Source organism: Prionailurus viverrinus, chromosome D3 (genome assembly GCF_022837055.1).
Source record: "Prionailurus viverrinus isolate Anna chromosome D3, UM_Priviv_1.0, whole genome shotgun sequence".
Classification (NCBI taxonomy): domain Eukaryota; kingdom Metazoa; phylum Chordata; class Mammalia; order Carnivora; family Felidae; genus Prionailurus; species Prionailurus viverrinus.
The window spans coordinates 29,054,242-29,077,805 of NC_062572.1; the positions used below are offsets into that span (position 1 = coordinate 29,054,242).

The 23,564-nt window shown below is 54.6% G+C and overlaps 2 protein-coding genes across 7 annotated transcripts in view; one reads left to right on the forward strand and one right to left on the reverse strand.

Moving 5' to 3' along the window:
- TANGO2 (transport and golgi organization 2 homolog) overlaps window positions 1-18,858 on the reverse strand; it is a 36,340-nt gene extending 17,482 nt beyond the window's left edge. Inside the window, exons 1-2 of one of the 2 annotated variants that reach the window (XM_047827697.1) lie at window positions 18,809-18,858; window positions 6,606-6,702 (exon numbers count right to left, since the gene is read on the reverse strand). In XM_047827697.1, coding sequence (XP_047683653.1) covers window positions 6,606-6,661 — 56 coding nt within the window. In that variant the 5' untranslated portion in view covers window positions 6,662-6,702; window positions 18,809-18,858. Of the gene's footprint in view, window positions 1-6,605; window positions 6,703-18,808 lie in introns of those variants that run through there. The other variant, XM_047827698.1, reaches the window with a different exon arrangement.
- A 4,430-nt stretch (window positions 18,859-23,288) lies between these two features.
- Window positions 23,289-23,564, forward strand: part of ARVCF (ARVCF delta catenin family member) — a 55,755-nt gene continuing 55,479 nt past the window's right edge. For 3 of the 5 annotated variants that reach the window (XM_047826946.1, XM_047826943.1, XM_047826947.1), the window contains exon 1: window positions 23,289-23,524. The gene's annotated coding sequence lies outside the window, so the exon portion shown is untranslated. The remainder of the gene's footprint in view (window positions 23,525-23,564) is intronic. The other 2 variants (XM_047826948.1, XM_047826945.1) reach the window with 1 other exon arrangement.

Genomic DNA, 23,564 nt, shown 5'->3' on the forward strand with positions numbered 1-23,564 from the left:
TCACTCACCACTTCTGGGTACTTCAATACCAATAAAAGTCTATCTGTGCCATAGCACCCAGGGGCAGGGCACAGGCCAACCACAGTCAGGGGCTCTGAGGACAGCAAGTCACCCATGGCTTTGTTTTGTTCTAATAACTGAAACTGCTAATTATTCATCACTAATGGGCACTCCTCACCCTGCTACTGAGGGTGTCTGTGCAACACCTGGGTGTGGGTCTGTGCCCCATCTGAGAGGTGGGTCTGTGTCCCACCTGAGGGGGTAAGTCTGCGCACTATCTGGGGGAGTGAGTCTACACACCATCTGGGGGGATGAGTCTGTGTATCATCTGGGGTTAGTGTGCACCATCTGGGATGATGGAGTCGGCTCACCATCTTGAAGGGGGGATGTCTGTGCACCATCTGGGATGGTAGAGTCTACACACCATCTGGGGGGTGAGTCAGTGCACCATCTGGGGGAGGGGTGTGTACCATCTGGGGGGTGAGTTGTGCACCTCTAGAAGCTGAGTCAGTATACCATCTGGGGTGGGCCTATGCACCATCTGGTGGCGGGGGGTGAGTCTGTGCACCATTTGGGGACAGTTTAGTGTCAGGTAGCAGTTGCATGGGCCTATGACCGAGTGATGTCACCAGCAGTGACATGGAAGCCCCCAGAAGGATGTGACAGCTCACCCAGCAGCCCCTACAGTCTGGAGCCAATAAAGGGAATTAGCTCTGGAGTCTAAACAAACATTTTGATAAAGATGGTGGTTAGGTGGTAGCCAGGACGGTGTTACCTGATCAGGAGTGTACTGGTTTTCTATGTGGCCTAACAAATTGTCAAACATTGCGGCTTAGAGCAACACCTACTTCTTATCTTAGTCTGCAGTCAGGAGTGCAGGCCAGGCTGTGCTGGGTACTCTGCTCAGGGCCCCCTGAAGTGGCACTCGAGATGCCAACTGGCAGGGTCTCACTGAGGCTTGGCATCCTCCTTACGTTCCTGAGGTTACTGGAGAATTCCCATCCTTGGCTGGGGTCACACTCAACTCCTGGAGGCCACCCCCAGTTCCCAGCCATGGGCCCCACCAAGCATGGCAGCTAACTTCTTCAGGAGGGGCCTGGTCCCACTTGGGGGCTCTCCTGACTGGGTCAGGCCCATCCAGGATCGCTCTCGTTTGATGAACTCCAAGTCAACTGATTAGGGACTTGTATTACATTGGCAAAATCCCTTCACATTTAGCCCCATGGTCCCACATACAACTACGGGAACAGATGACACAGGTATGTATGCAGGGGCAGAAATCTTGGTGGCCATCAGCCTGCCACAAGGGTTATGGGAGCTCCCATTTTACTTTGTATAGCTTGTAGGGTAGGACTTTTTTTGAAAGAGGACATACCCCTTTACAATCAGGGAAATAACTGGAATCCCATGGGAATACAGCTGCCTCTATGGAGTAAGGTCACTTGGGACCCTGGGGCAAGGCTGCAGCCCACACAAAACTTCTAAGTCAGCATCTTATAGGCTGCTAACATAATTTCTTATCTGTTATGCTCCCTGCTGGAGTGCTGCAGATATTGGTACTAAAATTAAAAACAAGCAGAACCAACAGGCACTCAGACAGTCCTCACACTGGGTAACTGTCACCAAAAAATGGAGGTTCTAAGTGGCAGGTAACAACAGGCATGGAAGGCAGAGGCTGGGACCACCCAGGGGAATCACACCCCTGGGCAGGGGTCATGATGCATCATGCCAGGGGTGACCCCAGGAGAGAGTGACACTCAAGGAGCCCACCTTTCCAGGGCCAGCTCAGCACCAAGAAGACAGACAGGAAGGCCCAAGGGCTCTTGGAGGGTCATGCCAGGGAAGTGCCTGGAGGGGAGGGACCAGTGGAAATTGACATGGGGATGGCTGCCACCTCTGGAGGGATGGGCATCCCCAACAGCGAGATGCAGTGACATGGCGGATGGGAGGTGTAGACCATGGGATCCATGACACCAGGGCCCAGCCCAGTATCAGGCCTGGAGATGTTCTGCAGAAGGTGCCATGCTCACATTCACTCCCTGAGCACGTGCTGCACTGGCTCCCCCCTCCCTTCCCGGGCCCCCTGAGTGCCACTCAGCAACAGACTATAACTGCTACATCTGGGCAGACAGATCACAAGATACATGCTGTGCAATGGGCCACACTTTCTCTTGTGGGAAAACAGGATATGGTGCTTGAATGAGGCCCAAGAGAAGAAGAGATGCTTCAGGAGCCACATCTTTCACAATAGGCCAGCAAAGTGGCAACATCACTGGGTCAGTCCTAGGAGGGCATGACAGGGACAGGCTCGTCTTCCAGAGACTGACTTCTGGGAAGCCAGAAAACACATTCCTATGAGATCAGCATCTGGCAACGGCAGAGCCATGGATGACACTGCCCACAGCATCAAAAGTGAGGATGTTTCAGTCTTTTCTGTAGGGCAGAGAGGAAACGTTTAAGTTAATATTTATATATGCAGTTGACCGCTGAACACAGGGGTTAGAGGCATCAACTTCCCTCCCTGCACAGTCAAAAATCCACATATAACTTTCAACTCCACCAAAACTTGACTACTACTGGCCTACTGTTCACCACAAACCTCACCAATTACGTAAACAGTTGATTCACACATATTTTATATGCTATGTGTATTACATACCATATTCTTAGTATAAAGTAAGCTACCAAAAATAAAGGAGCACACGACTCTTGATCTAGGGGTAATAAGTTCGAGTCCCACATTGGGTATAGAGATTACTTAAAAAAAAAAAAAATTAAAATCTTAAGGGCACCTGGGTGGCTCAGTAGGTTAAGTATCCGACTTTGGCTCAGGTCATGATCTCACAGTTTGTGAGTTCAAGCTCCGCGTCAGGCTCTGTGCTGACAGCTCAGAGCCTGGAGCCTGTTTCGGATTCTGTGTCTCCCTCTCTCTCTCTGCCCCTCCCCCACTCATGCTCTGTCTCTCTCAAAAATAAATAAACATTAAAAAGATTTTTTTCAATTAAGAATCTTAAAAATAATTATAAGGAACAGAAAATACATTTACAGTATTGTACTTTAAAAAATCTGCATGTAAGTAGACCTACACAGTTCAAATCCATGTTGTTTAAAGGTCAACTTTATATGGCAATGATGGCCACCATTCCAGCTATGAAAGTCCCCTTTGGGGCACCTGAGTGGCTCAGTCAGTTGAACATCTGATTTCAGCTCAGGTCATGATCTCCCAGTTCATAAGATCGAGCCCCATGCTGGGCTCTGCACTGACAGCATGGATCCTGCTTCTCTCTCCCCCCTCTCTGCCCCTCCCCCGCTCACGCACACTTTCTCTCAAAATAAATAAATAAATAAATAAATAAATATTTAAAAAAAAAAGTCCCCTCTACAATCATCTGAACTTGGAGCAACACTGACTTCAGGGATGAGCTTAACCCACAAATAAAAACAGGTACTTCCCATTACACTGAGGGTCAAGAGGCTACTGAACACGTGATGACATTGAGGGCGCCCAAAAGAGCACATGGAGCACAGGGTCTTCAATGGGTCCCAGCCCTGTGTACCAGCTTTATGGGCAGTAGAGTCCAAGCGGATGGTGGCACTAGCACCTGGCTTTGTCTGGCTTGGCGCAAAAGGACTTGGTCTGGACAGCACTCAATGATGACACACTGTGAAGACATAACTCTGCCACCAAACAGGACACAGGCTGACATGGCTTGGGAAGCCTATTGCATGGCCATCAAAGATACTTGAGGTAATCAATTTGGCAGTTCTTCAGAAAGTCAAATACAGACTTGCCATATGATCTAGCAATTCTGCTTCTGGGTACATACACAAAAAAAATGGAAAGCAGGACTCGAACAGACACTTGAATGCTAATCTTCACAGCAGCATTACAGCCAAGAAGTGAAAACAGTCCAAGTGTCCATCAATGGATGAATGGATAAAAATACAGTCCATGCATACAATGGGCTGTTACTCACCCGTAAGAAGGAAGGAAATTCTGACAATACTACACCAGGGATGGACCTTGAGGACACTATGCCACATCAAACAAGCCAGTCACAAAAAAATATTATGATTCCACTAACGAGGTCCCCAGAATAGTCCAGGTCATAGAGACAGAAATTAGAACTGTGGTTGTTAGGAGCTGGTGGGAACAATGGAAAGTTAGTGTTCAGTGGAGACAGAGTTTCATTTGGGGACAATGAAGAGTTCTGGAGATGGACGGTGGGGATGCTTGCACAATAATGTGAATGTGCTTAATGCCACTGTGCTGGACACTTGTAAATGGTTAGAACAGCACACACTCCCATTCCTGCCAGTTAGTAGATGGGTGTAAGATGAAGACACAGCAGCGGATGTTAAGGCGGCAGGCAGAGGCTGGTGCATCCCAGGCCAGGACAGGGATGGCTAAAGCAGGAGGGAGCCCAAGTAAGGGGCAATGGGGCAGGTCCTGCTGGCCCAGATGGCTCCTGGCAGCACTGCATAGCCAGGATCTCCCCACCACGCTGATGGCCCCAGAGCCTGGCCTGCTCCCCATTTCACTGCAGGCACCGGGAGCCCCTCTGTAATCTCTGATGAGCCTAGGCTCGGCTCACCAGGTGTCTCTTCACTGGCCCTGCTGCAGTGTACCTCCCGAGGCAGCCTCCTCCTTGCTCCTCCCATCCTTTTCTCACATCACAAACGTACAGAAGCGCAGATACCAAGGGCCTGCAGCCCACCCATTCTCATGGGCCAGACAGCCCCACAGCAAGAACAGGACCAGCCACCAGAAGCCCCTATTGCCCTCCCGCAACAGGGAAAACACCAAGTGTATTTGGTCAGTCACCAGCGGTGGCATATATAGTTTTTGGCTTAGAGCTTTGAAATACACTGGAGAGAAACACTGAGGCCATCTTGAATCACAACCCATGAATCACTATGAGGAGAGGTCTTAGCAGTGATGCACAGGTCCTGAGCAAAAGCAAGAGACCTCCTTCCTCCTCCCACACTTGCAGGAGATTGGAGGTAACCTTCGGAAACAGCATATCTAGTGAGGCTGCCCCTAAATCTAGAAGTAATGATATAGCCAGCAACAGACTCAGTAACTGTCAGACTGCTATCAAAATGTGTGAGAAATTCTGCATTTGTCAGGTGGAAGGAGAGTCATTTTATCAGTGTGTAAGAGTTCATGTGGCATAGAAGGGCACACATGAAACCTCAGTAGCAAGGGGGTAGATTGTGTCAGTTATCCATTTATTATGTCTCAGCCCCAAATTTGCCCTTCATTTTCTCCTCATGATAAAGGAGCTGAACTTTGTGGCTAGTATCATATTAGGTTTTATCAGTAGAGGGCACTGGAGAGACACCGCAGGTGGAGAGGTTTCTTTTCCTGGATGCAATGTGCTTCCTCGGGACATTCCCGCAACATGTGTGGCTTCCCTAAGATCAGTCCGGATACACTTGTGGCTTCCCGCATGCACCCAGTGGCCAGCGCCTTCCCCCAGCATCCTCTTACAACAGTTGCCAGCACCCTAGAGGGCAGACTCCTAGCAAGTTCTGCTGCCCGTGGCACCCCAGAGATTTCTTTGTTATCTAGTGTGCCATGGCTGTGCCCCCAGCAAGGTCTGAATCTCAGCCTGGGGGCGAGGACAGGGCTCTGCCCAGGGTATTCCAATCCTGTTACAGTTAATAATTCTGTCTGTTACACTTCCCTGCTTAAATCACTGCACCTGGATCCCACCCACTGCATCCTGACTCATACAGCTCATGCTGCTGGGGGCTAATCAGGGTCAGCTCCAGGACTCTGGCCTGGCCCCTCTGTCCACTCCTCTACATGAAGGAAACACTTGACACTCTTCATTCCCCAGCCCCTGGCCTGGAATGAGTTTCATTCAGCACAGTTAGGCAGCATGGTGTCTGTGTAATTCTGCATGGTGACTCAAATCTGAGAAGTTAGTCAAAATCGTTCAAATAATTCCTGGTACAGATTTTAAAACAATGAACACTTCCCAGGCAATTGTACTAGTGATCAGTTTTGAATGTCACTTTTGGCTGTAGGCTACCTCTCAGCCTCAGCCTGGATAAACTTGGATGGATTCCCACTGGGGTGACCTGGGAGATGGAGAGGCACCATCCAGAGCCCAGGGTCATGGGGAGGAGCAGGATCACGTCTCGCCCCTCTCTGGCCTCAGTTCCCCACCTCCTCTGCTGGTCCCCCAGCTTCCCCACCCCCCCCCCCCATCCTCATTCCCCAGCTCAGGACTGACAGACCCTACGTGTTAGCACCAGCACCCACACTTCCCACTGGCAACACAGACCAGCCAGTCCAAACTGGGCTCTTAGTCGTCATCATGCCAGCTCTGTTGCCCCTGGTGCCCCTACAGAGACCACAGAACTGCACTCCCACCCGGCCCCCATTGCTCCTCTGTCCTACCTGCACAGTGACTATTAGCAAAGTCTCAGCACCTCTGCACGTCAGTTCAGAGCTCCTACCAGCAAGGGGTATTCTCTGCTGTGCCCCACACTGAGTGACCACTGTTGGACAGGACAGGCCCAGGCTGTAGAGCTAGTCCCTACCCAGGCACTATGCCAAACAGAGGACAGCAGACACAGAGCAAGGGGGTTACCTGTAAGCATTTTTGGAAACAGGGCGAGGATCAAACTTAAAGAAGATGATGCACATGGGTCCCTGAGAGCAGCTTTGTTCACACGGGGCCACACAGTCTGCGAAAAAAGGAAAAAAAATGCATTGAGTAAATGGAGACAACAGAACACTGCCCCCTCCCGAATCTGCAATGCTCCCTGGCCCAGAACAGAACCACCTCTGTGATATCCCTGACCCTCACCGACATGGCAGAACCACGTGCCAGACACTGTGACACTCACCAGCACTACATAACCATCTCCTTAAATGTTCACACATATCAGCACAGGCCAGACTGTCCCCTGATGCCTACAATGCTCACTGGCCCTTGACACACCACAGGAGAGTGGCCATGGCAGCAAGAACAAGAACCATGTGGGGGGGGGGCGGGAGAGGCGGGGGCAGCAGGTGGGTACCCTCCCACACCACACCTGAGTGGCTTTGTGGTTTGCTCCATGCCCACCACCCAGACTGATCCATCCTAGCCCCTGGAAATGGCACCAATTCCAGCCCCCCAGCCCCTCAAGGCAGGGCTGTATCATATCTAACCGGCCTGGGGATGCTCTGCAGCAGTGACCACAGCAGGCCCTCAGCACATGCCCTCATGACAGCACATACAGAGCCAGGGGCCCCAGAGGACCCAGAGGACCCTGCACACCCCATGTAAGCAGGTGCAGACAAGAGGCAAAGCACATGTGCTGGTGATATGGACATGCATCCAGGTGCTGGGGAGTGGGGACTCAGTGCATACCTTTGCACACACAGGCCCTGTGCCTGGGGACCTCTAGCACCAGCAGGTCTTTTCCCAAATGAAGTTGAGAACAGAGATGAGATCCTGAGGCCACTGACCTGGGATGAGGTGACTTTGAGGGTCTCTAGTCCTGTATGTGTGCATGAGCCAGGGTACCACTCCAGGGCAGAGCCAGCTCCTACAGCCATGAAATGGATAGCAAAGAGGCTGCATAGATGCCCTGACCAAAAAGATGCCCCCAAAAGAACCTCACGGGCAAGTATGTGCATGTATGTGAGGCCTGAAGGTCTGTGCACATGTGTAAGTGTAAGGACATGTCTGTGTATGTGTGCACATGTGTGCTTCTGCACGTCTGCATGTGTGTGTGTGACTGTGTGCATGTGTGTGTCTAGAGGAGGCAACTGAGCTCCAAGCACGTTAGCCTGGGGTGCCCTAGGATTGGGGAGGGTCTGTGTAGTAGCCTGTCCCCCAAGAGTATTAAGCATACAGTGCCTACTAGAGCAAGGTCTGGGCTCTGCCCTGGGTGGGAGAGGGATCACATCTGTAAAGAAGGTCTATGAGTTGGTCCCCAGCTCATAGAGAAGGTGGAATGAGATGCCCAGACACTGCCCATCCTCGCTCCAGGTTTCAACACAAACCATGAACACTCTGCCTCTCCTGCCCCTCTGCCCCCAAGCCTTGGAGCAGCCACACAGGGGAGCAGCCACACAGGCACAGTCTGCCCCCCAGGCATGGGAGCAGCAGGAGTAGGCCAAGGATGGCTCCAGCTCACTGCCCCAAGCTAGTGTCCCTTCCATCCATACACAACAGTTCCAAGAGAAGCCTACCCCAGCCGTGGGGGTGGGTAGGAACTGAAGAGAGCTTAGAGCCCCTCTCTGATGCCCATGCAATTGCTCCCAGTTCTTGGGTCTGTGAAGTAAAACATTTTCTGTTTCAGGACTCACAGAAGGAAGTTCCCACCACACCAATCCTGCCATCGAAGCTGTGGCAGCACCCAAGAGTGGGAGGGTGGGTGGACAGGTGGCAAGGGAACTGGTGATAGAACACAGAACAGCCAAGGAGGGGCCAAAGCCTGAGGCTGGCACTATGGACACAACCACAGCTCAGAGCCACCTGTAGGTCTTCATGTGGATGACACCATGTCCCTACCTCTCCATTCATTTCTGCTTACTGGTCTGGCAGGGATGGGAAGTGAGGGGAGGGAGTCAGGGAGAAAGGATCCACTCTGCTAGCCACCACTGGCTCCCACAGGCCCTCGAGGGACCCCCACAACTCAGCCCCAAGTTCCTCCCTGTCCCCAAAGGTACGGACATTGGTGATGCCTCAGGGGAACAATCCCTATCTTCAGCAAAGCCCTTGGCTGTGCAGGTGAGACGTCACCATGGTGACCAGTGCCACTGCAGAAGTGCAGGATGCTGGGAGATGAACAGCTATGTGAGATGGGCTGCTGGCCACTGGCCCCCACAAGACAGAGCCAAAGGCAGTGCCTGATGTGGAAGAGGGCCCCGAGTTGACAGGAGCAGGCTGGGTTCCCACCACTGGGTGCCCTGGTAGTGCCCACTAGGGCCATCATCCTAGGGTCACCTGATATCAATACTGGTGGGCAGGCTGTTGGGACTGACCCTTGTAGCAAAAACAACTCAAAATGCTTAAAACAATATGCAAAAATCTTAAAAGCACCCAAGAACTAACAAAGTCATGCAGGATTTAGGCAATATCTCAGAGAACATGAAGACCCAGAGAGGAAAGAAAGCAGAGTACCCTGGCTATGATTCCTGTCCTGAGGCACTGGTCCATCTGGGCAAACCAGACTCTGGTGACCACGGAGCTAAGTGAGACCAAAGACAAGGCCCAGGGCTGCCCCAAGATGGGAATGAAGTAGGAAACCCACCCCCTCCCTCCACCCCATCAGGGTGAAGCTGGGCCCCTGAAAGGCAATGCTCCTAGGGTAAGGATGGACTATATCCACCACCACCCCAAGGGGCCACAGGGACAGCACACAGAAGTGGAGAGAATCCCTGAGAAGCCACATGAGCACAGCCAGTCCGCACTAGGGGTCCAGGGATCCTCATGCCAAGACTTGGTTTGAGTGGCTCCTGCACAGGTAAGTGCCCTCAGGCACCTGGCAAGCCAAAGTTCTCATCTTCATGCTAGACCTCCAAGAAGGCTCACAAATCATTTCAAGGACAAAGAGAAGGACAGTCAGAAAGAACCACATAATGAAACAAAGCACCATAAGTAAGAGCCAGTAGAAAGTGATCCCCACATGTCTAGTAAACCAACTATGCTCTGACTGCAGAAAAAGCTTGAGAATATTTGCAGCAAAAGTACATGAGACAGAGTAAATCAGGAGGTTCACAAAGCACTGGAGAGGACTTTGAGAATCAGAAGCTATAGTAACCATGAATTAAAACTCAGCAATGGGGGCACCCGGGTGGCTCAGTCGGTTAAGTGCCTAACTCTAGACTTTGGCTCAGGGCATGATCTCACCATTTGTGAGTTTAAGCCCCTCATCGGGCTCTGTGCTGACAGCGCAGAGCCTGCTTAGGATTCTCTCTCTCCCTCTTTCTGTCCCTCCCCTGTGCGCTCTCTGTCTCTGTCTCTGTCTCTCTCTCTCTCTCTCTCTCTCTCTCAAAATAAATAAACTTAAAAAAAAAAAACAACCCACCTCAGCGGTGGGTTCTAAATTAGCAGATTAGACACAGCTAATGAGACAGACCAATTTGTCCAGAACGCAGTACAGGGAGGTGGGAAGCATGTGGCACCTCCTGGGGCCCTAAGTGTCCCACCTGCCACATGGCTATAGCCCAGCACCGAAGACGTAGGCCTTCTCACCCCCAGGGAGCTGGTCTCTCCCACAAATGAGAATTCTCCAGGTAAGGAGGCCAACTGGCACTGTCTATGGCAACCAGACCAACCATGGTCAGTGGGGGAAACCCTGCCAGCCCATCACTTCTGAAATCCCACCTACCCGAAGCCCCAAGACAGAGGGCTGTTCTGAGGGCTGCTCCCCCAGGGACAAGCTGCCCCACCAGGGACATGCAGCTCTGGGTTGTCAGAAGAGGTCATCATGTTGGCCTTGGCCTGCTGTGCACCTCTCTGGGCTGTGTGCCCAGTTACTGAGCAAGGCCATTGGCCGGGAGCAGCTCTGGCTACCGAAGCTCACAAGCCAGAAGCAGAGCCCTCCAACTTGGCTGTAGGACCTCACCATCCTAGCCAGCCTGTGTGGGTGGCAGACCAGCCCTCCAGACAGTGGTAGTGGGGAGGGCTCTGCGGTTGGAGGAAAGGCCACTGATGAGTCTCCAGGCAGCCTGGCGCCAGAGTTGTGGGCACAAAGCCCAGGGCTGCGGCCTCGATGAAGACGTGGTCATTGGGAGGGAAGGACCAGAGGAAAGCCAGCCCCTGGGGAGGGGACCATCAGGAACTGCCTTTCTCTCCAATCCCTCACCCCCCACTCAAGCCAGGCCCGCTGCCCACCGGCCCCACCCCTTCGCGGCTTCACTTTCCACCACGCCAGCACCCTCCTTCACCTGGGCAGGTCCCATGGGTGCAAGGCCCTTTTCCCAGCACGCCCCCACCCAGGCCCTGATGAAATGCTACCTGACACTCTGTTTGTTGGGCCACCTTCAGGGCTGAGTTTCCGGGCTCCCAGAGCAAGCTCTGGAGACAGCCACCACGGGCTGAACACAGGATAGGCGGGAGGCTGGAACCGCCAACAGTGGCAAACAGTATCCTGCCCCCGTTGCTGTATGCCTGCCTGCCTGGCAGCTTGGGACACTAAGAAAACACTGCTCTCCACTTTCCACAGTTCTGAGGCTGGCACCGTGGGAAAGGGAGGGGGAAGGGCTTCAATAGACCCCACCATGCCAGGTGGGGCTGGGGCTCATCCATGCTAGGTGGTTTCTCTGCTTGTTTTGGGGAGCTTACCCTCAAAGGACACCAGAGCTGGTAAAATGTGTAAGGGAGGGTGGTGTCCTGGGCAGAAGCATGCCTGGGCTCAACGACATCCTCACCCCACTGGTCCCCACCTCTATGAGGCATGCAAGCCCAAGACTTCATGGAGTATCTGGATGCCCATGGAAGCCCATAAGCCAAGGCTCACCCCAGAGAGCCAGGGCCAGCCCACAGCTGGAGGAAGAGACAGGCAGGAGGGTGCTGGGGGGGTCCGATTAGGAGCCTTGCCCATGTGCCTTGGCAACCTTGGGGTAGCCATCTGATGCTGTACTCAGAGGGAAGGAGCAGGCACATGTGGGGTGCTGGAATCAAGTGGGCCTCCTGACCTTGCACATGTTCCCAGGAAGGCCCCCAGAAGGCCAGACACCCCCAGCACTGCACATCCCCACTGCCCTGGCACATCCACAACCCCCTCCACCCAGCCACATCACAGAAATGCTCAGAAACCGGCATGCCCACTGCAGTGGCCCTGGTGGCCTCACCATTCTCCCAGTGGTCGACCCGCCCCAGGGCCTGAGAAGCCCCTGGGAAAGCTAGTGATCGGTGACAAAAAAAGTCACCATGTCCACACACGGTCCCACTGGGGCTGCTGTCTCACTCAAGGGTACAGCCGGGCCTCAGAGCTGCCCACAGGGATGGAAGATCCCAGACAGTGGCCCAGGCCGTGCAGGGGAAGCCACATGAGCAATGGGGCTAGAGAGTGAAGCTTGTCAGGTGGCCAACTGTCCTGACAAGTGTCCAAGATACCTGCATGGCACAGTGGCTGGCGGGGGTGGGAACAAATCATTTCATGCTAATTGTGTGCACTGGAAGAGACACTTACTATGGCCTGGACTGTTCTGTAAAGAAAACCACGGGGCTGGGCCCCACTGGCGAGGAGGTGGCATCAGCAGTCAGTTGCTCAAGCTCCATGCCTCTGGAGCATCCTCACCACGGGTTCCTAGCGACGCCACATTCCACAGCTCACACAGACTCTCCTCACTGCACACAGCAACCAGGCAATCTTTGTCATAACCAAGATTTCACATAAAAATCTGTGAGCATGGCCAAGACAACTCTGTTGTACAAAACTACCCAGGACTTTTCTGGCATTAAATAGGGCTCAGCATAAAGTCCTGCAGCAAACAGAAAGGCTGCAGCTCTGGAAGTACGTTCTCTAATGCCATCCGACAAAGGCCCCCAGCCCAGGGACTGTGACTCAGGCCAAGCAGGAGCATGAGGCTGTACTGAGAGCAGCACACCCACCGCCTGCCTCACACCTACCCATTCAGCCTCGGCCTCCTGCTGTGTCCTTGGCCTGCCTAGAAACAGCCCTGTGGAAGGAAGCACCATGTCCCCTGGGGTGACAGCCTGAGGGTGCACCTCTGCCCTGTCTTCCACTGGGAGCCTGGGCGGATCCAAGGTAAGCACCTGTGCAGCACAGGCCTGCGCTCTCTGCACACCCCTGGAGCCCCTCAGCACACCTGAGCCCCAACCTGAAGGACCGACGAGGTGTGAGGCAAAAGCAAGAAGTTTACTTCAAACCAAAGCCAAGGGCTTCCCCTTTCTCTCTGAAAAACCTAGAGGAAGTCTTCCCAGGTCATAACTCCTGCTTTCCTCTGCCCTAACCACTTGAGAATTCTGCAAAACCAGAAGAATGGGTCATGAGTTCGGCACCAGTTATTCTTAGCACATGGTGCTGGATGCAAAGCACGGAAGCTTTCCAGGCACTCCCAGCCCATCTGCTGATAAGGCTTTCGAGAGTTCTCTGCATGCTCCATTCTGCCTGCTCACCTGCTGCCTCTGAAACCTGCCTTCTCCAGCTGAGGCCTCCTTCTTCCTCCCCTGCCTCCCAGGGAAACCAACAGCACTATCCTAATGGCCAAGTTCAGCCAGGTAAACTCCCTCTTTCAGAAGAACCAGGCTCCTCAGTTGAGTCAAGACCCAAACCTCACTCCACATGGCATCTAACAAGAGCATGACAAGAAAACAACTCAAGCAGGCAGGCAGATAGCCTGGCCAAAGATGGGCCAGGGCCACATGCCAAGAGATGTAGTGACGGCTGCAATGGCTCAGGTGAGGGCTATGTGGGGACAAGGTCTGGCACCTGGACTGACCAATGGTGAAGATCTATTTCCCTGGCCAGGGAGGGCAGGTCAGCAACCTCATGGAGGCTCACTGGGAGAGTAGGCAAGAGGGGCCTAGGGCCACACTGATAGGACTGTCACTGCCAGCCCAGACGGGGAAGGACCTGGCACGGGGATGGGACAGACCTCAGTACTGCTGGGTCGCCCATCTCCCTCTTATGTATTCCTGATGCCACACAGCTGCCAGCCCCACACTGCCTGGGGGCTAATGGGCATCACACACTGACTGTGCCAGCCACTCACCCCACACCGACCAGCATCCTCTCCTCCAGCGTTTGCACCAAGGCTTGCTCCCTTCCCTTCCTCCTGTCCCACCTGTCCTCCTACATCTGCTGCCCTCTCATCCATCCCCAGCCCAAGGCTCCATGCCCCCTGCAGCCACAACCAGCAGCTCCCATGGACCAGCGGAGTCTATGATTGTGGTTCCCACAGCCAGGTTACCCAGGAGCACACTCTCATCTGGAAAGTTTCCAAGCATACACATTCTACAAGAGCCCCATATCTGGTCAGCTATATGCCTCCAGATCTTTCTCAGCAAAGTATGGGTGTGCATTGTGGGGTTACCCTGACGTCCTGTCTTCCTGCTGACTGGCCGTGCAGACCTGTCCTCACCGAGGGGCAATAACCCCCAGCCTGCTAGCTGCTGCACAGCTTTCCCAGGGGACATGTGCCTTCACTCTACCTCTTGGCTCTGCCTGGTGTTTCGGTCCCATCAAGTTTCTACCCCCTGCAGAATGCCACAGGGGAGCCGTGTGCACATGCTCTGCAAATGGGTTGAAGAGGGTACAGAGACCCAGGAGGCAGAATGGCCAGTGAGAGGATGATGCTCTTAGGTGAGCCCAACTCCCTCCAAATATCCGGCACAGGTACCATCTGCTGTGCAAGGGGAGTGTCCTGACCAGCACCACAACCTGCCATGGCAGCCCTCCTCAGGGTGGCAGGAAACACCCTCACCATGGTTTCACTGGCAAATCCCAGGGGTTGTGCATCTTACAGCCACCTGCACGCCTTTGTCCACAAATCACCAATTTGGGTACAGGATCCTGGGCTTTTATTGCGCAATCTGTAGTGAGGTACACGTGGTGTGGGCAGGCTCACAACCTGTCTGCTCCAGGAGCTGCAAATATTTTCTCCCCGTACTGCCCTGCCTCATAGCCTTGCCTGTGGCACTGCCTATCGGAAACAGTGTGTTACTTTACCACAAGTTTTCCCACTCCTACTACAGAGCAGCAACCCTCCCTGTCCCCAAGTTAGAGCCCGTTTCCCTGGGCTTCCTTGTATGGTTGTATTTTGGCTTAGTTCTCAGGTCAGCCTGTGGTCTGTTCTGGTGGGTGCTGTGCGGTACGGACCCCCTTGCCTCCCAGCTACTGGGCGTCCATCCGGTCCATGCTGGGCTTCCTACCTTAGCCATACCCAGACACCCAGTCCCAGGTCTCTGCAGGGCCCTGTCATTCATGAGGCCTCTCAGCTTTGGCACATGCTCTGGTATCTGTTTGGAGGACAAGTCTCTCTCTTGGCTAGTCACTGAATTTTCTAAAACTCTAACAAGTTGTGCTGGGCCATGCCCCACCCCTGCTTACCACACCTGGCACTGTGCGTGTGCCAGTGTCCAGGAAGTGACATAAGCGAGCCCCATGGCAGACAGCACACTGCTCAGCACTTGTACAGAAACCAGAAATAAGCAAGACTCATCCATTAGGACAGAAGTCAGGGCAGGGCCACCTGGTCTGGGGGACAAGAGGGGACACAGGGGACATTGGGGTATTGGCATAGCTTCTTGACATGGATGCTAATGGTATGGCTGGGCCCACTGTACAACCCATGGAGGTGCTCATTTAAAGCATATGCACTCTTACAGGCAGGCTGGCGTGGGGAGGAATTCCAGAAAGGCTGAAGAAGAGGCTGTTTGTTTATGAGAGACTGGGCAAGAGTGGACCCGGCCCTGGCTCAAACCCTTCAAAGCAGGACCCATTGCAGCTGAGCTGCTGTGAGTTCCGCATGACACACAACCCACCCGAGCAGAGAGCAAAGCCACACCTGACAACCGGGGTGCCAGAGGAGGGGAGCCTAAGCCCTCCGTGGGATCACTTTCCTTTGTCAATTAAAAAGGCCAACAGGGGGGCACCTGGGTGGCTCAGTCGGTTGGGCGGCCGACTTCGGCTCAGGTCATGATCTCGCGGTCCATGAGTTCGAGCCCCGCGTCGGGCTCTGTGCTGACAGCTTGGAGCCTGGAGCCTGTTTCGGATTCTGTGTCTCCCTCTCTCTCTGACCCTCCCCCGTTCATGCTCTGTCTCTCTCTGTCTCAAAAATAAATAAACGTTAAAAAAAATTAAAAAAAAAAAAAAAAAAAAAGGCCAACAGGCCTCTGGACGACATGCTAGGCCAGAATGCAGCAAAGGATGACAGGAATGCACATGAATGAATGGGAAGGTATTCTGGTCTCAACAGAGCCGAGGGGGCCTAGACACTCGGAAAACTGAGGCTTCCGATTCACATCATATCAGTCTCCTACCAGGCTGGCCGCACACGTTAAGGCTTTGCACAGAGGTTACCTGGACCCAAGAATCTGCAGCCCCATTTCACTCTGCCAAGCACTTTACACATTTTGGGATAATTTTTAAGGCTAGACAGCCTGACTGTTTTTCTTTAGAGCATGCAGAGGACAGGGGCCCTCCGGCTTCACACAGCAGGGCTGAGGAGCCAGACACCTCATCCTCGCCCCATGCGGCCCAGGCTATCACTGTGGCAGCCCCCAGGGCCAGAGCTGGAAAGCATCCACTGCTCTTTTCGCATGATGCATAATGTCTTCCCAGCAGCTGCCAGCAGAGGAGGTAAACACACATGGGAACACAGTGTTGCTGTTCTGGGGGCCTTGGCTGAGAAAGCCCTGACGTCTGTAAATATTCTGAGCAGCGGCCCACTGCAACATGCCCCCCCTCCCCCCCCCCCCCCCCCCCCCCCCCGCCACCAGCACGCCAGCCCAGCTCAGCTCAGCAACTGAGACTCTACAATCTATGCTTTGTCGTTCTGGTTGAGTGGCATTTCACCGTGACAAATTTTCCACAGGGATACTCTCTCCTAAGATCTCCACGATGCTTAGGGAGCACTAATTCAACCCCACACCAAGTGTCACTGTCCCTGCATTTCAAAGGAGTGACACACATGAGGGGAACAATGAATATTACAGAAAGCCCTGGACACAGGACAGCCCCTGTACCTTAACCCTTCCTGGCTTCCCCACAAGCCAGGGGCCAGCCCAGCCTCACAGTGGCCCCACTGCCCCCATGCTTAATAAAGGACAAAGGAGTATTCCCACTAACCCCTCAAAAGATCAAAAGAGGGTGAAAGCAAGCACTTAAAATTAGTGTGGTCCTGAAATCTTTCACACATGTACCCTGAGTGTCAGTAGCCACCAAGAGATGGTGGACGGCTCTTTTTACTTTTAAGTGTATATATATCATTTTTGCAAATCTAAAAAAGAAAAATTGAGAGAGATTAAAAAAAAAAAAAAAAAAAAAAAAAAAGGCTGCACTGATAACCTGGAAAGGGAGCTCAGTGTCCTGAGGCAACCTTGTTTTCATGGAACCCATCACCCCAACCCCCATGGTCTGGACCAACAGATTCCATGGTGCTGCCCTCACGAACAGACATGTCACCAAAGGATGGACTCAGTTCTCACACATCTGGTGTGTCAATGACAAGTGTGGCACCACTTCTAAAAGCCCTTCCAGCCTCTCTGCCATAGGCCATTTAACTCCAGACATACTCTGGAGGCCCCTCACTTCTCCACAGAAATCCTCAGAATTAGCAGGCTGAGAAATAGCCTCCATGGGCAGGCACCAAGGATGCCTTCAGAGAGCTCGCCTCTGGTGCAGAAGCCAGACACAAGAACGAGACCCCAAGACATTGCACAATTACATCCACAGTGAAACATAACTAAAAGCCCACAATATGAGGTCACAAAAGAAGCATAGAGCAGTAACAACAGCTCAGGGACTGGGCAGCCAGGGCAGAGCTGATGGCCAGTTTCCTTCATTCAGGGAAGGCTGTTGTCACCACATATCCAAGCAGGCAGTGGCAGCAACCTAGTCAGAGTGGCCTGCAGTCTGTGGACATGCCAGTATCATGAAGCCACAGGAATGGGGCTAATGACTAATGATCAAAGGCCAGATAAGGGGGGGGGGGGGGGGCACCAGGGTAGCCCACCCACCACACGGGAGCACTATGATCCTGGAGAGGAGGGGACAGAGGCTCTACTGTGTCCTCCTGCCTCCAGGCCACCAGACAGGTCACCCAAAGCAGGCAGGATCCTGAGACAGTGGCCCAGGTGGAACAGAGGCACTGGAACCTGGCCCTGGCTCTGCGTGACCTTGGAAACACCATCTGCCCCTCAGCCTGAGTTTTCTTCGCTGTGGACAGCATCCAATCAATGAAGATTTGCCCAAAAAAGTTGCCCAGAGGATTAACAAGCAAGTTTGAGAAAGCATTCCAAAGTGCTACCAGCTGTAGGCACCCCTTATAGCTGTCATCACATCACATCTGCCTCACGGAAGAAAGCTCTGAGCCTAAACAGCAGCAGCAAAACAGCAGTCAGCAGGTCAGGAGCAGGACACCAGGCCAGGCCTGAGCCCAGCATGTGATATCCCTGCTGGAGGAAAAGGGCTGAGGCTCAGGGATTGGTCCAAGGGCAGAAGACTCTGTCTAAAGCTGTGGCCCAGGGGTAGGCCATGAAGCACCTGACACGCTGCAGTCAGGGAAGGAGGTCTGAAAGCCCAGGACCAGGGCTAGCCCCTGCCCTGGGTGCAGCCCTGCCCAGCCCCCACCCCCGAAGCCCTGGGAGATGGTATGACCAACTCCTCCACCCCAGAAAAGGCGTGTCCAAGCGCAGGGATGACCCAGCACTTGCTGCCTACTCAGACATACATCAGCTGTCACCTGGCTGCCCCGCAGCAGGCCACATGGAGGTGGCACCGTGACTCAGGGCTTCAGAGCTGTCTGAGGGCGTAGCCCACCCACCCTGCAGCGACCACGCAGCTCCCAGCCCAGCCAGTCTCTGCTTCCCTGCAGCGAGACCGGCCCTGCCTTGCCAGTGGACCCGGCTTCCCATTCTGGCGGGGATCACTAGAAACGCCTTCCAGTAACGCATGGGGCGCTTCCTCCGGCTCGGTTTAGTCTCTCAGGACCCGGCGTTGGATTCCCATTCCACGCCTCGGGAAGGGGAAACAGGCAGGGCGGGGAGGTGAGGCCCCGCCCCTCTCCTCCCTACCGGCGCCCCCGGAGCCCCGCGCCCCCGATCCCGGGCCGGCCCTGCAGGGAGCGGAGTCCACAGGCCCGGGCCGCCAGCCACGCACTCACCGCCTCCGCCGCCACAGACTTCCGGGTGCCGCGCCCGCGCGCCGCCGCCGCCGCTGCCCAGGCCCCGCCCCCCCGCCCTCTGAGCGCCCGCCATTGGGCTGCGCCGTTAGGGGCGGGGCGACATACCGCGACCCGGACCACCGTTGGCTGCGCGCGCTGTCGTTCGGGGGGCCTCCCGGCGCCCCGCCCCCAGGTCTGCGCCAAGCCTCCGGGTTGCGTGGGCGTGTGGTGGCCTCGGGGCCTCCGCGGCTTTCCCAGCCTTCCGGGCGCCCCAGCTTGGAGGACGCCCTCAGGAGGTCGCGCCACTTGCAGCGGCCCGAGAGCATGCCTTCGGGGGCCCATTAGGGACGCGGCCTGAGCTCCAGGGGCCGTAGGTCACCTACCTACCTGGCGGCCTTCGCTGGAAGCTATAGGAGGATGCCCACTATGCCCACTTCCGGACCCACCCCTCAGGCGGGTTCGTTGCTCTGGACCTGGCCACCCCTCCCTTTTCTCTATGGCCCTCAGTTTTGTCCAGCCTCTGCCACTCTGGCCTTTGGCCTCCCTCCCTACTGCAATCCCTTCCACACTCGGGACAAACCCTGGACCAGGCTCTCCAGACCCACCCAGCCACTGTGTGGTCTCTGAGCACACCCGGAGGCCTATCTACAGGTCCAGGCCCCAGGATGAAGAGTTGGCCCACCCTGAGCTGTAATGGGTGAGCAAGTGAGCAAGAGGTGGGAAGGGGCACTGACTGGGGGCCCTCCCAACAGGACAGAGGCATTCACTGGACTCTCTGCCTTCTTTGACCTCTGGGCTGTGTCTGGAGCCTGAGTGCGGGGCGGGGGGAGTGGAGAGTGAGAGGCCCAGGGCCCAGGGCCTACTCCAAATTGGGCGCTCAGCAAACTATGACAAGGATGACAGTTACATTAAGGATAATAATGGACACCTGGCTGGCTCAGTCAGTGGAGCATACAACACTTGACCTCGGGATTGTACCTTTGAGCCCCATGATGGGTGTAGAGATTACTAAATAAAATCTTTTGGGCACCTGGGTGGCTCAGTCAGTTGAGCATCAGACTCTTGATTTCAGCTCAGGTCATGACCTCACAGTTTCATGAGTTCGAGCTCAGCCTAGGGCTCTGCACTGACAGGGCTGAGCCTGCTTGGGATTCTCACTCTCTCTCTGCCCCTGCCCCATTCGTGCTGTCTCTGTTTCTCTCAAAATAAGCAAACTTTAAAAAAACAAACAAAGTAAAATCTTTTTTTAAAAAAAGGATAATAACAATGTGCTACACCAGGGTCTCAATCCACAGCTGTCATTCCCCCTTTTTTACAGATGCAAACACTGAAGATCGGTGCAGTTACCTCACTTAAGGTAAAAAAAAAAAAAAAAAAAAAAAAAAAAAAAGGCAAGTGTCATTGGCTGGATTAGCTTCCCAGTCCTGTGTGAAGACCTACTGTACTGATCCTGACTCAGAGCACTGGTGCCCTGTGGAAAACTGGGGTTTAGAGAAGGAAAGGGCCTGGCTGGTGATCAGCAAAAGCAAGAATTGAACCCAAACCTGTCTGACACACCGAAAGGCCCATTCCAGCCCAACTCTCTGGCCATCTTTTCTGTGTTCCTCCTGGAACCCAACAGAAGCCCTTTACAGCCCTTTACTGAGGACTCCAGACGTCCAAAGACTCATGGCCAGCAGGCAGCAAACCCAGCGTGATGCATGGTCCTCCTTCCTACCATCCAGCAGGAGAATCCTTCTGGGCTGGTGCCAGTGATTTCCCTCAAGGCAGCCAGACCTCGCAGCCCACCCAAGAGATGGTAGTGTTAGACAAGCAAGACTTGGGGCTTAGGCACGTGTGACCATGCCCGGGGAGACAGGGCAGCAGCTGCAGACCGGTCTTTCCTAAACACTGGACCACATACCTCAGAGGAGTGGGACACAGAATGGTGCCTTCCCATTGCCAGAAAAAGGGGATGTGGTCATGCATGGGTTGTACAGAGGTTCAAATCCTGGTCTGCCACGGAAGCATATGGCTCTGGGCCAGCCCCACCTCCAGCTACACTCTCCCCATCTAGATGGAGCTATGGCAGGCACTGTGATATTCTTTGCCACCACTGACTCCAGTCTGGACAACATTTGGTGCCAGGGAGCAGATAAGGGCAGATAAGATGGGTTGGGGTTGGAAGCTGAACCCTGGGGTCTCAGGACTGGAAAGAGTTCACTGCCACCCCACCTCAGGTGACACACATCCTTAGATGGGGAGCTCACTACCTTGTTTGGTCACCCTTTCAGTCTCTGAACATTTGTCACTGTTGAGAAGTTCTTCCTGACCTCCAGCTGAAACCTTTTTCCCTCTATAGCTTTCCTCACATGTCCCAGGGATGTCCCTAAGCAGATGCCCACCAGCTGGGTGAAGGGGTTGGGAGAGAGGGAGGAGACTGGGTTACTGGTCCCTGTGGCAGTGGTCAAGCACTTGGGGCTATCTATCCTGCTTTTGGACTGTTACTGACCCCTACTTGCAGCCTGGGTCATGGTGGGCCCACTGCCAGAGAGTAGCCTTGAGTCCTCTTGGCACTGACACTGTCTACTCTGCTCCCCTGTATATGGCTGGTAATCCAGCTTGGGGTACAGAATCCTGCCTGGAGTGGGAGGCAGGGAGGCAGTCCTCACTTAGGCCAGTTTTGGAGCACAATTCTCCCCTTTGCTCTCTCTAAGGCCTGTTCAGCCCCTCCTGCCACCATCAGCAAGTGTGTGGGAAAGGGATGGTGCTGGACTACAAGCTCACTATGAGAATAGAGCTCCAGGAGGACCAGGGTCCAATGCCCCTGGGGAGATTTGTAGGACAGCTGGACTAATGAAATCCACTCCTAATGGAAGGAAGAGAACCCCCAAGCCCACAAAGCAGCTGGGTCAGAATGTCATCAGTGGTGCAGCTCCATAAGATAAGAGCTACCTTGCTCTTAGGGCCCCCTGTGTTCCAGAGAAGGACACTTCATTCTACCTACTCAGAGCCACAAGTAACATCAGTATGCCAGAGTGTCAAATGTCTCTCACCTCAAGCGTCAACTTTAATTGATTGGTTGCGGCTGCCGGGCTCTAAAAGGCTGTTAGGGTGGATTTACTGTGTGTGCCAGGTACCACAGGAGGGACCCAATGTTGGTACCAGTGGTGAGTTCTGGCCCTACATCACTTCACTTTCTTTCTTCTGATCAAGCAGCTATTGGGTGAACACTCTGGCTCCCTGATGTGGGTGGATAAGACATACATGTCTGGTCTCCCCATTAGCACTGTCATAGGCCTGTGACTCCCTGGGTGTCCACTTCCCTGGGTGGACGTGGGGAATATGGTGGGCTGAAAATCTGGTGATTTCCGGGTGTGACCAGGGCTGGAAAGGCTTAGAACTAAGCATACACCAGAGTCACTGGCCAAGGGGCCATCATATCATGAACTCCCTGAAATAATCCCAATGGGCAGCAACCCCATTGGTTCCTCCTCACACCATAAAGTTAAGAGGAGCTGGCCAAGGATTATGGTCCCATTTGTTGTTATATGTGTGCCTCGTGTCACTGCAGGGAACAGGTGGCTGCTCTCTATCTGGCAGAAAAAAATGCACCTTGTGCTAAACTCTACTCAGGTGGCTGTACCCCACAGTGTTCCTCCAAGACCCCAAGTAGGGTGGAGAAAATGGGACACCAGGAAGTGTTTGTGTGTGGGGGGGGGGGGGTGGGTGGGTATAACTCCTCCCCACCCCCAGGCCCTGAGCTGTGATTGATGGAGGAGGTTAGGGAGGGCACTCCTGTGGCAGTCCTGCAGGGTGGGCTGAGTCAAAGTGTCCGTAGATTCAGACCTGGTGGAGGAAAACCTCTGGTTCACCGAAAGACCCTTTCTGCCTCAGCAACACGGCTTCCATCCTGCTTCGCTGAGCCAAGTTCAGACCCGTATCTCTGCTCTGAGAACCCATAGGCCCTAGAGTGTGACGGACTAGATTTGAGCCAGGTAACCTAAAGCAAGTGAGAACGTTTCTGAGCTTCAATTTCCCATCTGTAAAATGGGAAGTCAGTTGAACTCTCTCGTGCACGGCTTGCGTAAAGAATACCATCAGATATTGAGAGGAGGGCGCGGCGCGCTGCTCCCGGCGAACAGCAGGGGCCGGAGAAAGGACCCTAGCGAACTAGGGACGGTTCCGGCGAGACTGGAAACCGAGAAAGGAGCACGGAGTCTGCCAATCCCCGCTCGGGGCGGACGGCACGGGGACATCCTGGAAGGCGGCCGAGAGTGGGCGGCCCCGAGGATCCGGCGGCCGCCGCAGCGGTCCCGGCAGGTGCCCGGGCCTCGGCCCCTCCACGAAGGGGCCGGTCGTGGCCGGGACGGACACCCCGGGAGCCCAATGGCAAGCCGGCGTCTCCCAGCGCCTGTCCAATTGACGCCGGTTGCCGGGCCGCGCTGGGTCTCCCGACCAATCGGAAAATTCGCGTTCGGAGGGGGCGGGGCGGAGGGTCGCGTCGCTGGCCAGACCCGCTTTGCGCACGGGCCGCGCGAGGGGTGGGAAGGGCTGGCCCTGGGGCTGCACGCTGGGCCCAGGAGGGGTCCGCCCCTGCACCCGTCCAAGTTGAGCCCCCGCGGACCGCTAACCGCGCCTCGCCCTGGGGACGCCGCGCCCCGTGCACCGAGAGACCTGGGGACGCCCGTCTGGGGGCGGGGGACACGCTGCGGGGCCGCCCACGCCGCGCTCCAGGTAGGCTCGGGCCGGGGGGGGGGGGGGGGGGGGGGGGCGG